Source organism: Heptranchias perlo, chromosome 17 (assembly GCF_035084215.1).
Source record: "Heptranchias perlo isolate sHepPer1 chromosome 17, sHepPer1.hap1, whole genome shotgun sequence".
Lineage (NCBI taxonomy): Eukaryota > Metazoa > Chordata > Chondrichthyes > Hexanchiformes > Hexanchidae > Heptranchias > Heptranchias perlo.
In genome coordinates, this window is record NC_090341.1 from 52,553,456 (window position 1) to 52,568,038 (window position 14,583).

The window sequence follows — 14,583 nt, forward strand, 5'->3', positions numbered from 1 at the left end:
AACATTGGTTATAAGACTAAACTTTAACCACAGGGAAAAATCTGCAAAAATAACTACAGAAATGGGTGCAAAACAAATCTCCAGTCATCAAAAACAGGGAAAATATTTACATCCCTTGTATTATAATTAGCTTTTCATTTATCCAACGCATCCATCAAAACTCCATTTGTTCAGATTTTAAGTAGTTCTCTTGGTGTTAAAACACCTCTGTCCTGTGAGATTCCCTATGGTGTTCTTTTAAATGTGTTGGACAACTGTGCATCATAGAATCATAGAAAGTTGCGGCCCATCGTGTCCATGCCGGCCGAAAAAGAGCTATCCAGCTTAATCCCACTTTCAAGCACTTGGTCTGTAGCCCTGTAGGTTACCGCACTTCAAGTGCACGTCCAAGTGCTTTTTAAACGAGTTGAGGGTTTCTGCCTCCACCACCCTTTCAGGCAGTGAGTTCCAGACCCCCACCACCCTCTGGGTAAAAAAATTTCTCCTCAGCTCCCCTCTAATTCTTCTACCAATTACTTTAAATCTATGCCTCCTGGTCACTGACCCCTCTGCTAAAGGAAATAGCCAATCTATCTAGTCCTGTCATAATTTTATAAACCTCAATTTAATCTCCCTTCAGCCTCCTCTGTTCCAAAGAAAACAATCCCAGCCTATCCAATCTTTTCTCATAGCTAAAATTCTCCAGCCCTGGCAACATCCTCGTAAATCTCCTCTGTACTCTCTTTGGTGCAATCACATCTTTCCTGTAATATGGTGACCAGATCTGTATGCAGTACTCAAACTGTGGCCTAACCAATGTTTTATACAGTTCTAGCATAACATCCCTGATCTTATATTCTATGCCTCGGCTAATAAAGGAAAGTATCCCGGCTACCTTTATAACTACCTTATCTACCTGTCTTGCTATCTTCAGGGATCTGTGGACATGCACTCCAAGGTCTCTGTTCCTCTACACTTCTCAGTATCCTCTTATCCATTTATTGTGTACTCCCTTGCCATGTTTGCCCTCCCCATGTTCCTCACACGTCTCTGGATTAAATTCCATTTGCCACTTTTCTGCCCACCTGACCAGTCCATTGATATTTTCTTGCCGTCTACAACTTTCCTCCTCACTACCAACCACACGGCCAATTTTTGTATCATCTGCAAATTTCTTGATCAAGCCCCCCACATTCAAGTCCAAATCATTAATATATACCACAAAAAGCAAGGGACCTAGTAACTGAGCCTTGTGGGACCCCACTGGAAACAGCCTTCCAGTGGCAAAAACACCTGTCAACCATTACTCTTTGCTTCCTGCCACTGAACCAATTTTGGATTCAACTAGTCCATTTCCCTTGGATCCCATGGGCTTTTACTTTTTTTGACCAGTCTGCCATGTGGGACCTTGTCAAAAGTCTTGCTAAAATCCGTGTACACTGCATCAAATGCCTCACCCTCGTCGACCCTCCTTGTCACCTTCTCAAAAAATTCAATCAAGTCAGTCAGCACGACCTTCCCTTAACAAATCCATGCTGACTGTCCTTGATTAACCTGTGCCTTTCTAAATGACGATTTATGCTGTCCCTCAGAATCGATTCCAATAATTTGCCCACCACCAAGGTAAGACTAACTGGCCTATAATTACTCGATCTATCTCTTTCTCCCTTTTTAAACAACAGTACAACGTTAGCAGTCCTCCAATCCTCCGGCACCAAGCCTGTAGCCAGGGAGGTTTGGAAATCCACTGTGGCTAATCATACCCATATTTAGTCTTATTCCTAGTTGGTGATAGATCTGTATTTTTCTATGTGTATGTATGAGTGATATTTCTCTGGTACTTCCAACAATGGAAATATTTTGGTGTCCTCAAAAAAAAACACAAATCGGATCACAGAAAGCAGATCGAAAAGATGGGAGAAAATGAAAACAAAAGATTTCTTTTTGATAATTTTTTATCCATTATTTAAAATATATTAAATTCATACAAATATATACAGGAATGAAGACAAAGAAAAACTTGTAAAAAATATTGAAACCACACAAATTGACAGGAGAATGCCAAACTTCATATAATGTAAGGATAAATATAAAAAGAAATAAATTGACATTTAAATTTTAAAAAATCTTACCAATTAAAAATTAAAAATGAAGGATTACAAAACCAGCTGAAATCTTGTCACAAAACCCATAGACTAACTACAATGCAACAAACTGACCACATACATACCTTATTCAGATGGCACCTACTGAGTGAGACATCAGGCTGGGTGAATCTGTGACAGGCAAGGTGTGACACCTTTTAACATTGAAAACTGTCAAGAGTGCCACCTACAAGTTTAATGCTACAACAGGTAATATAATGGGTTTTCTGATTAGAGCAAGATTCACATGAAAGTTTTGGATAAAACGAATGCCCCATGTAGCAAATTGAATATTTAATAGACTGCACAATCTGATGGCATCAGTGGTGACACATTTTCATTTTGCCTAAACTGAGGTTTGACATCCCAGTAACACCTGACACATGACTCTTAAAAGACAGCTTGTATAAGTAGCAATCAGACTTGAATTAGTACAGGTACATATGTAATCACCCTCGGGACTAACTTCAAATAGTCTCCTAATGTAGGTCTGTGATTAATCTGCCTGAGACTGATGATACCTAGTGTCTTTAAATTTACTCAGTTACATCTTTATTAAAAAGATTGGAGTCACTTTGCTACGACCTGATTTTAAAGAAGCCAATGGTGAAGCCCTGTTTTCTGTGATTTGATTAGCATTGGCTTCAGCTAATAGACCAAAGTCCCGCTTTCTGGGAACTAATTGGTCCCCACTGTAGAGATGCTCCAGATCTTCAGGATGGATTTTAACTCGGACTGGGTTTCCTGCAAGAAACTGCGTCGGTGAATTGATTTCCTGCCTAGCACAGGCAGCAGGAGGCCACGGCGATTTTAACCACTGGGTCTCATTTAAATGCTGGCAGTCCCTTCCCGCCCGGAACAGGTGTGAACAGGCAGGTCAAGGGCTTCCAGGTGTGGCGGGGAGTGGGTTTTGGGGAGAGCCTCATGGGGGTGGGGTGGGGGAGGGGGTGCGAGGAGAGAGAGGAAGCCGGGGGACAGGAGAAGCCACGACTTTCCCCGTGGGGCCTGGAAGAACACGCCTATTCCTCTCAGCCCCACAAATGAAAGTTTTAGGCTTGCCTGAAGGGATCTTCTGTCTTCAAACCCGCTGCAGACCTGCTTCCCCACTCGAGCCCCACTTCAAACTGCATTATGGTCCTATTGATATGAAAGAACCATGATTTGCATAAATTCATGTGCCTCATGCACCTGAAGGTTAATATTGGGAAATGGTCTGAGCGGGTAAGTAACTTGCTCGTTTTTAACTGCTCACCCATTGGGCAGGTAGGGTTAAAATCAATCCCTTTGTTTCAAGAGTTCACGTACAACATAAGCACAGAGAATTTTCCTCAATTCTTGTGCTCCGCCTTCATATTTTTATTTTTAAACAGAGTATCCCCATCAAGAGAGAGGGTGAACCTCAGGTCTCAGGTAGTGCAGCAACCAGAGGCTGACCTCCAAATCTCTGTCACCACCTTCTCAGGTTAACGAGACATGGTCAGTGAATGTGGCCTTTCCAGCTTCGGCACATCCTGAGAGCAAATTTTTAAAAATCCGTCCAAGGCCAGGTCCTGATTTTCCACTGGTGCTGCTGTTACCAAAGGCCAGCGGTCAATGCCCAGTTACTGCCCAACACTGGTCCAGAGTTCCTGCAACTGCTGACAATGAAAAGAATTCGGAAATGGAGCAGGATAAAAACCACGGCATAAGAAGTAGAAGCGTAGTGGAAATCAAATCATATAGCAGGTGTGGAGTAAAGTGGAGGAATTATGAAGCAAAATAATGAGATCAGATAGCGGGGAGGGAGGGAACGAGCTCACAGATAGTGAAGAAGGCTTGGGGGCAGAGGAACTAAGCTGGAAGGCAGCAAGAGGGGCCAAATGGGCTTTTACTTTATTCACCTGTCAATTTGGGAGTATTTTATGGGTAGTGCTTTGCGTTTGTGTTTTGATCTGCTGTGGTCTATACTCTATAGAGTTGTTTGTGGGACCTATTGTCCAGAGAATGGGGAAAGAGCCTGTTCCGGGGGCAGTGGGAGAATTTTTTCCTTCACAAATGCAATGTTTGACAGAGAGGTAAAGAGGCACTGCTAAGGTTGGGGAAAAGAGAGGGAGGGAGGACCCCCTTGAGGAACACAGAGAGGGAGAAAGGCCCTACTGAAGGAGGCAACAGAGAGGACCTGTTTGGGTGGGGTGAAATAGAGAAACCCTGTTGAAGGTGAAGTTATAGAGAAAGAGACCTTATTGTCAGGGGAAGAGAGTGATAGAGAACTCTGTTGAGGATGCTGGAAAGAGACAACATTAGGGGACCTCTTTCTCCTGGGAGAGATATAAAGAACAGCAAAAGAAGACAAAAAAGATAGTAAGAGCTGCAAAAAGGGAATACGAAAAGAAACTTGCAAGGGACATCAAGATTAATACAAAAAGTTTTTACAATTATATTGGAAGAAAATGGATAATCAAGGGTAATGTGAGCCCGTTAAAAACAGATGTGGGTAATATTGCAAATGAAAATAAGGAAATGACAGACTTGTTGAGTAATTACTTTGTGTCAGTCTTCCCAGTAGAGGAAGGGGATAATGTACTGACATTCCAGGGAAACTAATAATGAATCAAGGACTGGAACTCACTAAAGTTAACGTAAGCAAGAAAACAGTATTAGGAAAAATAACTGCAGTAAAGACTGAGAAATCCCCAGGACCTGATGGTTTCCACCCCAGGGTTTTAAAGGAAGTAGGTGAGGAAATTGCAGATGCTTTAGCCATAATCTTCAAAGCTCTCTCAATTCAGGAATTGTCCCTTTAGATTGGAAAATTGCAAATAAAACTCCAATATTTAAGAAAGGTTTTTTTAAAATTCATTCATGGGATGTGGGCGTCGCTGGCAATGCCAGCATTTATTGCCCATCCCTAATTGCCCTTGAGAAGGTGGTGGTGAGCTGCCGTTTTGAATTGCTGCAGTCCGTGCGGTGAAGGTTCTCCCACAGTGCTGCTAGGCAGGAAGTTCCAAGATTTTGACCCAGCGATGATGAAGGAACGGCGATATATTTCCAAGTCAGGATGGTGTGTGACTTGGAGGGAAATGTGCAGGTGATGGTGTTGCCATGCGCCTGCTGCCCTTGTCCTTCTAGGTGGTAGAGGTTGTGGGTTTGGGAGGTGCTGTCGAAGAAGCCTTGGCGAGTTGCTGCAGTGCATCCTGTGGATGGTACACACTGCAGCCACTGTGCGCCAGTGGTGAAGGGAGTGAATGTTTAAAGTGGTAGATGGGCTACCAACCAAGTGGGCTGCTTTGTCCTGAATGGTGTCGAGCTTCTTGAGTGTTGTTGGAGCTGCACTTATTCAGGCAAGTGGAAAGTATTCCCTCACACTCCTGACTTGTGCCTTGTAGATGGTGGAAAGGAGGTGAGTCACTGGCCACAGAATACCCAGCCTCTGACCTGCTCTTGTAGCCGCTGTATTTATGTGGTTGGTCCAGTTAAGTTTCTGGTCAATGGTGACCCCCAGGATGTTGATGGTGGGGGATTCGACGATGGTGATGCCGTTGAATGTCAGGGGAGATGGTTAGATTCTCTCTTGTTGGAGATGGTCATTGCCTGGCACTTGTCTGGCGTGAATGTTACTTGCCACTCATCAGTCCAAGCCTGGATGTTGTCCGAGTCTTGCTGCATGCAGGCACGGACTGCTTCATTATCTGAGAGGTTGCGAATGGAACTGAACACTGTGCAATCATCAGCGAACATCCCCACTTCTGACCTTATGATGGAGGGAAGGTCATTGATGAAGCAGCTGAAGATGGCTGGGCCTAGGACACTGCCCTGAGGAACTCCTGCAGCAATGTCCTGGGGCTGAGATGATTGGCCTCCAACAACCACTACCATCTTCCTTTGTGCTAGGTATGATTCCAGCCACTGGAGAGTTTTCCCCCTGATTCCCATTGACTTCAATTTTACAAGGGCTCCTTGGTGCCACACTCGGTCAAATGCCGCCTTGATGTCAAGGGCAGTTACTCTCACCTCACCTGTGGAATTCAGCTCTTTTGTCCATATTTGGACCAAGGCTGTAATGAGGTTTGGAGCCGAGTGGTCCTGGCGGAACCCAAACTGAGCATCAGTGAGCAGGTTATTGATAGCACCGTCGACGACACCGTCCATCACTTTGCTGATGATTGAGAGTAGACTGATGGGGCGGTAATTGGCCAGATTGGATTTGTCCTGCTTTTTGTGGACAGGACATACCTGGGCAATTTTCCACATTGCCGGGTAGATGCCAGTGTTGTAGCTGTACTGGAACAGCTTGGCTAGAGGCGCGGCTAGTTCTGGAGCACAAGTCTTCAGCACTACAGCCGGAATGTTGTCGGGGCCCATAGCCTTTGTTGTATCCAGTGCACTCACCCGTTTCTTGATATCACGTGGAGTGAATCGAATTGACTGAAAACTGGCTTCCGTGATGGTGGGGATATTGGGAGGAGGCCGAGATGGATCATCTAGTCGGCACTCTGGCTGAAGATGGTTGCAAACGCTTCAGCCTTGTCTTTTGCACTCACGTGCTGGACTCTGCCATCATTGAGGACGGGGATGTTTACAGAGGCTCCTCCCGTTAATCGTTTAACTGTCCACCACCATTCACGACTGGATGTGGCAGGACTGCAGAGCTTTGATCTGATCCGTTGGTTGTGGAATCGCTTAGCTCTGTCTATAGCATGTTGCTTCCACTGTTTAGCATGCATGTAGACCTGTGTTGTAGCTTCACCAGGTTGGCACCTCATTTTTAGGTACGCCTGGTGCTGCTCCTGGCATGCTCTTCTACACTCCTCATTGAAGCAGGGTTGATCCCCTGGCTTGTTGATAACGTTAGAGTGAGGAATATGCCGGGCCATGAGGTTGCAGATTGTGGTGGAATACAAATCTGCTGCTGCTGATGGCCCACAGCGCCTCATGGATGCCCAGTTTTGAGCTGCTAGATCTGTTCTGAACCTATCTAATTTAGCACAGTGGTAGTGCCACACAACACTTTGGATGGTGTCCTCAGTGCGAAGACGGGACTTTGTCTCCACAAGGACTGTGCGGTGGTCACTCCTATCAATACTGTCATGGACAGATGCATCTGCGACAGGTAGATTGGTGAGGACGAGGTCAAGTAGGTTTTTCCCTCGTGTTGGTTCACTCACCACCTGCCACAGGCCCAGTTTGGCAGCTATGTCCTTCAGGACTCGGCCAGCTCGGTCAGTCGTGGTGCAACCGAGCCACTCTTGGTGATGGACATTGAAGTCCCCCACCCAGAGTACATCCTGTGCCCTTGCTACCCTCAATGCTTCCTCCAAGTGGTGCTCAACATGGAGGAGGACTGATTCATCAACTGAGGGAGGGCGGTAGGTAGTAATCAGCAGGAGGTTTCCTTGCTCATATTTGACCTGATGCCCACGTTTGACCTGATGCCATGACATTTCATGTGGTCTGGAGTCAATGTTGAGGACTCCCAGGGCCACTCCCTTCTGACTGTATATCACTGTACCACCACCTCTGAACTGATTCGAGAGAGCCAACATGGATTTATAAAGGGTAGGTCATATCTAATGAACCTAGTTGAATTTTTTGAGGAAGTAATTAATAGGGGAATGTCTATGGATGTAGTTTATATGGACTTCCAGAAAGCATTTGATAAGGTTCCACATAAGAGACTGTTAGCTAAAATTAAAGCTTATGGAATTGAACGCAAATTATTGACCTAGTTAGGAGACTGGTTAGGCTGTAGAAGACAGAGAGCATGGATAATGGGTATGTACTCGAATTGGAAGGAAGTGACTAGTGGTGTCCCACAAGGAGGCTAGGGCCTCAACTATTTACTATATTTATTAATGACTAAGTTAACACAATAGAGAGCCATATATTTAAGTTTGCCAATAGCACAAAGATTGGTGGCATCGTAAATAGTGTAGACGGGAGCATAAAATTACAGAGACATTGATAGATTAAGTGAATGAGAAAACTGTGGCAGATGGATTTCAATGCCAGTAAGTGTGATGGGTCACCCATTTTGGACCAAAAAAGGATAGATCCGAGTATTTTGTAAATGGTGAAAAGCTAGGAACAGTGGAGTACCAAGGAGATTTAGGGGTCCATGCACACAGATCACTAAATTGTAGTAGACAGGTACAAAAAATAATCAAAAAGGCTAATGTAATGTTAGCCTTTATATCTAGAGGGCTAGAATATGAAGGGGAGGAAGTTTTGCTGCAGCAGCACAAATCCCTGGCTAGACCACATCTGGAGTATTGTGTACAGTTCTGGGCGCCGAACCTTAGAAAGGATAGATTGGCCCTGGAAGGAGCTTGGCGCAGATTCACCATAAATGTTACTAGGGCTCCAAAGGTTAGATTATGATTGCACAAACTAGGTGTGTATTCCCTGGAATATAGGTTAAGGGGTAATTTGATTGACGTTTTTAGAATCTTGAAAGGAATTGCTAAGATGGATAGAGAGAAACTTTTTCCACTAGTAGGGGAGTCTAGGACAAGGGGACAGAACCTTAAAATGAGAGCCAGGCCATTCAGGAGAGAAGTTAGGAAACACCTCTTCAAGCAAAGTGTGGTAGAAGTGTGGAACTCTCTCCCACAATAAGCAGTAGATGCTAGCTCAATTAATAATTTTAAATCGGAGATCGATAGATTTTTGCTAGCCAAGGCACCTGCACAAGAGCACAGAGGGCAACAACAGAGAGAGCGAAGTCGCAAGAGGCACTACCCTCACCAGAGGGTCTACAGACCGAGGCTCAGCTTCCTGGACCTCTCTGAGGAGCAGTGCATATGGAGGCTGAGAGTGAGTCGCCAGGTGGTTGCAGACATCTGCAGCCTCCTTCATGCCAAGCTGCTCCCGGCTGGGCCGAGCGGCATCTCATTACCCGTCGCTGTCAAAGTCACCACTGCCCTCAACTTCTTCGCCTCCGGATCATTTCAGCGTGCCACCAGGGATATCGCCAGGGTCTCTCAGTCGTCTGCACACAAGTGCATAAGACAGGTCACCGATGGCTTGTTCCGCAGGGCCTCGCAATATGTCAGCTTCCCTATGGACGACCTCAGCCAGACGGAGAGGGCAGTGGGATTCCACTCTGTGGCTGGCTTCCCACCAGTGCAATCGATTGTACCCATACAGCAATCCGAGCACCTCCACAAGAGCCAGGACTGTTCATCAACAGAAAGGGGTATCACTCCATCAATGTTCAGCTCGTTTGTGACCACCACAAAAGATTCCTTCACATGTGCGCCAGATTCCCTGGCAGCTGCCATGATTCCTTCATTCTGAGGGAATCCAAACATCCCAGGGCTCTTCCATGCACCAAACACTGTTAAGGGCTGGCTCCTCTGGGAAAGGGATACCCCCTGCACAAGTGGCTCATGACACCTCCGAGGAACCCCATCACCGAGCAACAGCATCGATACGACAGCCACATCGCCACCAGGTCTATGATTGAGCATGCTATAGTGCTGCTCAAGATGTGATTTAGGTGCCTTGATCGTTCTGGGGGAGCGCTTCAAAAAGTACCAGACAGAATGGGATGCATTATATTCTTGTGTTGTGTGCAACAGAGAGGGGTGCCGCTTGAGGAGGCCCCATCCACATCTGCCATCCACATTGAGGAGGAGGACAAACACATGGTCAGAGCAGCGGCTCACCTGACTGCTTGTGAGGCCAGGGAGTCATTGATATGTCAACGGTTCTCCTAACATCAGAAAGTGTGACGAGTCCAGTCCTCATACAACCTGGAAAGAGCAGCACCAACACCAGCTCCCCCCCCATCTCCCTGCACAAATCAGTCCTGCAACTACACATACACCCACTGTAAAGTGACCCACTGGGTGGCATCAAGTATCGCCGTTCATGGTGAAGCTAATCACAAAAGCCAGTCAAGAATGGGCAAGACGTGGCAGTAGTGGTGAATATAACAAATAAGAAATATAAATGGAAATATAAATGGAAATGGAAAACGTGACAATCTGTCAGAAACCCTTGTGCATCCCCTTCGCGCTCACAAATCCTTAGCCTTTCTCTTCCTGCCACTTCTACGTGGTGCATCCCCTGTGGCTGTAGCAGAAGTAGTGGTAGGTTGCTCATGTTCGTGCCCTGACCGCTTAGATGCTTTTGGCCTATGCCCTCTGGGTTTTGAGTTTTGGTGAGGGCCTCGCCAAAGACTGCTTCACCTGCACCTGTGCAGGGGCAGACTCGACCACCTGGAAAGGAGGCAGCATTGTGGGTACTAGTTGAGAGGGTGGAAACGGGTGAGACGCAGGAGCGCTTTGAATGGTGTCCCCACTTCCATGCCCCCTTTTGCCATCATCCCTCCCCTGGGCCAGGGACACATCACTCCTGCCACTCTGCTGGACAACAGTTTGGAGGACGTGTGTGATGCCTTGTAAGGCCAGTGCTATTGTATCTACCTGCCTGCTTAAGGCGGCAGAATGTTGTTCACCCCAAGTCCGAACGGCCGTTGTCAGGGCCTGAATGGACACATTTGTGAGCTGTGCTTGAAGCTCAATGGAGGCTAGCCTTCTCTCCATTGCAGACAATCCCGCACTTACCTTTGTCATCATTCCACTAATACAGGAGTTGGACTCCTCTATCCTCTGCACTTTTGTGGAGAGTGTGCATGGCACCTGTTCCAGTACCTCGCAAATGTGCTGCTGTCCCTCAATCATTCTCCTTTTAAAGGATGGACCCCAGGGTTCAGCATCTACGTGGAGATGCTGAACCTGGAGAGGAGTGCACCCACCGATGCGGACTCTCCACAGCTGCCCCTGCCATCAGTGTCTGCTCGTGCTCACTTGTGTGTGGTGACTCACCAGATGCCAACTGACTGACTACTAGGACCCACCAAGGTGTGAGTATCTGCGCTGGTGGATGGCTCGCTATGATGTGACGGTGCGCCCCCAGAGGCCATGAGCTCCTCTGAGGAATCGCCCTCTGCCGTCACTGCGGTCGTTGAAGGGCCTGTAAGAGAACAAAAGGCAATATTAAGCATCATCACAGATGTGTCATATTGTGATGAGCATACTGAGGTGTTCAACATGCCAAGCATTGTTAACATCAGTTCATGTATGTGATGAATGTTAAAGTTGTCTCACCAGACGTTTGTGGGGTGCCAGTCTCCACGTCCCCGACGGACAGGCGCTCGAGGATGCGGCTGAACTCCAGCACCTCCTGCTCTGCGTCTGTGAGGACCACTATTTGTTGTGGCCCCCTCCAGTCCTCGCCCTCTCACATGTATTTTGAGCTCTCTCCTAGAAGGGGAGAAAGTACAGACGTGTGAGTGAGTGATGGTGAAGTGGTCAGCTGATGAATGCATTGCTTTGGGTGAGGCTGTCCGTGAAAGAGATGCATCAGAGGGTGAGTATGAGACAGAGACATTACATTGGATCAGGATTGTGTTGAGTGGTAGTGGTGGGCTCACAAATGGGGAGGTGAGGAAGTGCTCAGGAAGTGCAGGTAAGTTAAGGATGAGCTGTAAGTGGGTGTGAGGAGTGATGTGATGGAGTAGTCTTGGCAGTGCAGAATGAATTGGTGGGAGGGTGGGGGTGGAGGGTGATGTGGAACACGGAATGCAGGAGAACCAGTAAGTGTACTCACTTTTGCTGACCTAGTTAGGTCATTGAAGCGCTTCCTGCACTGGATCCAGGTGTGGGAGATGTCGCTGCTGCTGGTGACCTCCTCTGCCACCACAAGCCAGGCCTTCCTCCCACCCGCGGGATGAAACACTTCCCTCCTCCTCCTTATCCTGGCCAGCAGCTGCCTGCAGTGAGGCATCATTAAATCTTGGAGCAGTCTTGCCCCTGTACTGCTCTACTGTGCCTTTTTGGTATTTGCTGCAGCAAAAGCCTTTGGAGCAATGGCCCTATAAATAGAGCCCCTCCAGCTGACGGCCTGTCATGCGGGTGCGCAGTCCGCCCATTCCGCAGCTTTCGAACGACAAACCCAGAAGCCACGTTAAGGGCCACCAATTAACTCGCGATTGCGTGGGAAATGGTAAGATTTTATTAGTCGAGTTGCGTGTACGTGAATTGACCCCCCCCCCTCCCCACTGCTGCCATCCCACCGCCCTTTGAAAATCGAGCCCATCATGTCGGAGAGGAGGTTAGCAGTAAGCTTGGTGTTAGAGACATGACCGAGATCACCTATGTGTGGTCAGTAGGACCAAGGGTGTATTTCGTGTAGTGGCCTGGGCAGGGACTCCAGCCCCAATGTCAAACAGATCAGAGAGATGCCGGGGCTTAGGGGACATGAGGCTTTCACAAGACATGCCATGTACATGGAACAGCAGGTAGAACCTGACAATTCACTCACAACCTGTGCCGTATGGATTACAGAATCCCCACCATAGCAGAAGAGCTGATATTTCACAGTGATAAGTTGGTTTGGTGATAGAGGAGCCTGTAATACTTTGTCTAGTATCTCTGTAGGTAGAGCAGCTACCTACAGAGCTTATACTGAGCTTGTATGTGGTGCATGTACCACTGTCAGTTTTGATGTGCTATAACAATGAATATTGACAAAGGTGTGCTGTCTGTATAACGATTGCGATCAAAACTATAAGTAAGTATGAACACTTTGAAAATGCAAAGAATTTTATTGAAGTGCAGGGAGTGATTACTCATAACCCTGTTAACCCAGCAGTCTGTCTCACTGTCCTGATTGTCTTTGCAGGTTGAGCGTTTTATGTTTGAAGGGATTGAGATCCCGCTGAAACCGTCTTGTGCTGTCTTCATTACCATGAACCCTGGCTATGCTGGTCGCACAGAGTTACCTGACAACCTTAAGGTAGGCAAAGTTCTGATCTCTAGGCAATCTCCCAGTTTAGATTGATAGCAGGCCTCCTGTAATACAGAATAAAACATAGTAATCGTCAGGAGGAAGCCTCTGAAAGCTTGTGATTTCAAATAAAACTGTTGGACTATAACCTGGTGTTGTAAGACTCCTTACATAGATGGATTGTAGCCTTTCTTCGTCCGGCAATTCCTGAGTGTTAGCTTGGACTAAAAAAATCAAGGGATAAGGACGAGTGTTAAGAACAAAAAAAAATGAAATGCATGTATTATAATTCTCAGAATGCGGCAAATAAAATAGGGGAAATTATAGACCATAAGAGGTAGGAGCAGGAGTAGGCCATTTGGCCCCTCAAGCCTGCTCCGCCATTTAATGAGATCATGGCTGATCTGATTTTTACCTCAACTCCGCTTTCCCGCCCTTTCCCCATATCCTTTGACTCCTTTGCTGATCAAAAATTTGTCTAACTCAGCCTTGAATGTATTCAATGATTCAGCCTCCACAGCTTTTTGGGGTAAAGAATTCCAAAGATTCACGACCCACTGGGAGAAGAAATTCCTCCTCATTTCTGTCTTAAACGGGCGACCACTTATTCTGAGACTATGCCCCCTAGTTTTAGATTCCCCCATGAGGGGTAACATCCTCTCAGCATCTACCCTATCAAGTCCCCTCAGAATCTTGTATGTTTCAATAAGATCTCCTCTCATTCTTCTAAACTCCAATGAGTATAGACCCTATCTGTTCAATCTTTCCTCATAAGGCAACCCTTCCATACCCGGAATCAACCTAGTGAACCTTCTCTGAACTGCCTCCAATGCAAGTATGTCCTTCTTTAAATAAGGGCACCAGAACTGTATGCAGTACTCCAGGTACAGTTGAAGCGTGACTTCCCTGCTTTTATACTCCATCCCCCTAGAAATAAAGGCCAATATTCTGTTTGCCTTCCGGATTACCTGCTGCACCTGTATATTGACTTTTTGTGTTTCATGTATGAGGACACCCAGATCCCTCTGTACTGCAGCATTTTGTAGTATTTCTCCATTCAAATAATATTTTGCTTTTTTATTTTTCCTCCCAAAGTGGATGACTTCACATTTTCCCACATTATATTCCATCTGCCCATTCGCTTAACCTGTCAATATCCCTTTGCAGACACTTTGTGTCCTCATCGCAACTTGCTTTTCCACCTATCTTTGTATCATCAGCAAATTTGACCACAAGACACTTTGTTCCTTCATCCAAGTCATTGATATATATTGTAAATAGTTGAGGCCCCAGCACTGAACCCTGCGGCACCCCAATTAGAACCAATTGCGTCACAGGATAACATAGATTTAACAGCACTAACCAAAACATGATTCCAAACTGGGCAGGAGTGGAAAATAAATATATCGGGTTATAATATTTTTAGGAAGGATAGAATAGGTAAGAAAGGAGGAGGAGAGGCAGTATTGGCGAATACGTTGTAGAGAGGGACTGATGTACACGGAAGACATTCAGACAGAGTCAATATGGTTAAAGATCAAAGGTAAAATAGACATTGATGTATTAGTGGGGTTGTAATACAGACCCCTTAATTGTAGTAGGGAATTGGAAGAGGAAATCTATAGACAGATCAGAGAGATGAGGAGGTATAATAAAATTATTGTTCCAAAAGATTTTAATTATCCAC

General features: G+C 46.2%; 1 protein-coding gene across 1 annotated transcript in view; it reads left to right on the plus strand.

The window, feature by feature from the left end:
* Positions 1-14,583, plus strand: part of dnah1 (dynein, axonemal, heavy chain 1) — a 333,655-nt gene that overhangs the window by 135,048 nt on the left and 184,024 nt on the right. Inside the window, exon 31 of the mRNA XM_067999000.1 lies at positions 12,792-12,905. Within this exon, the coding sequence (XP_067855101.1) occupies positions 12,792-12,905 (114 nt within the window). The remainder of the gene's footprint in view (positions 1-12,791; positions 12,906-14,583) is intronic.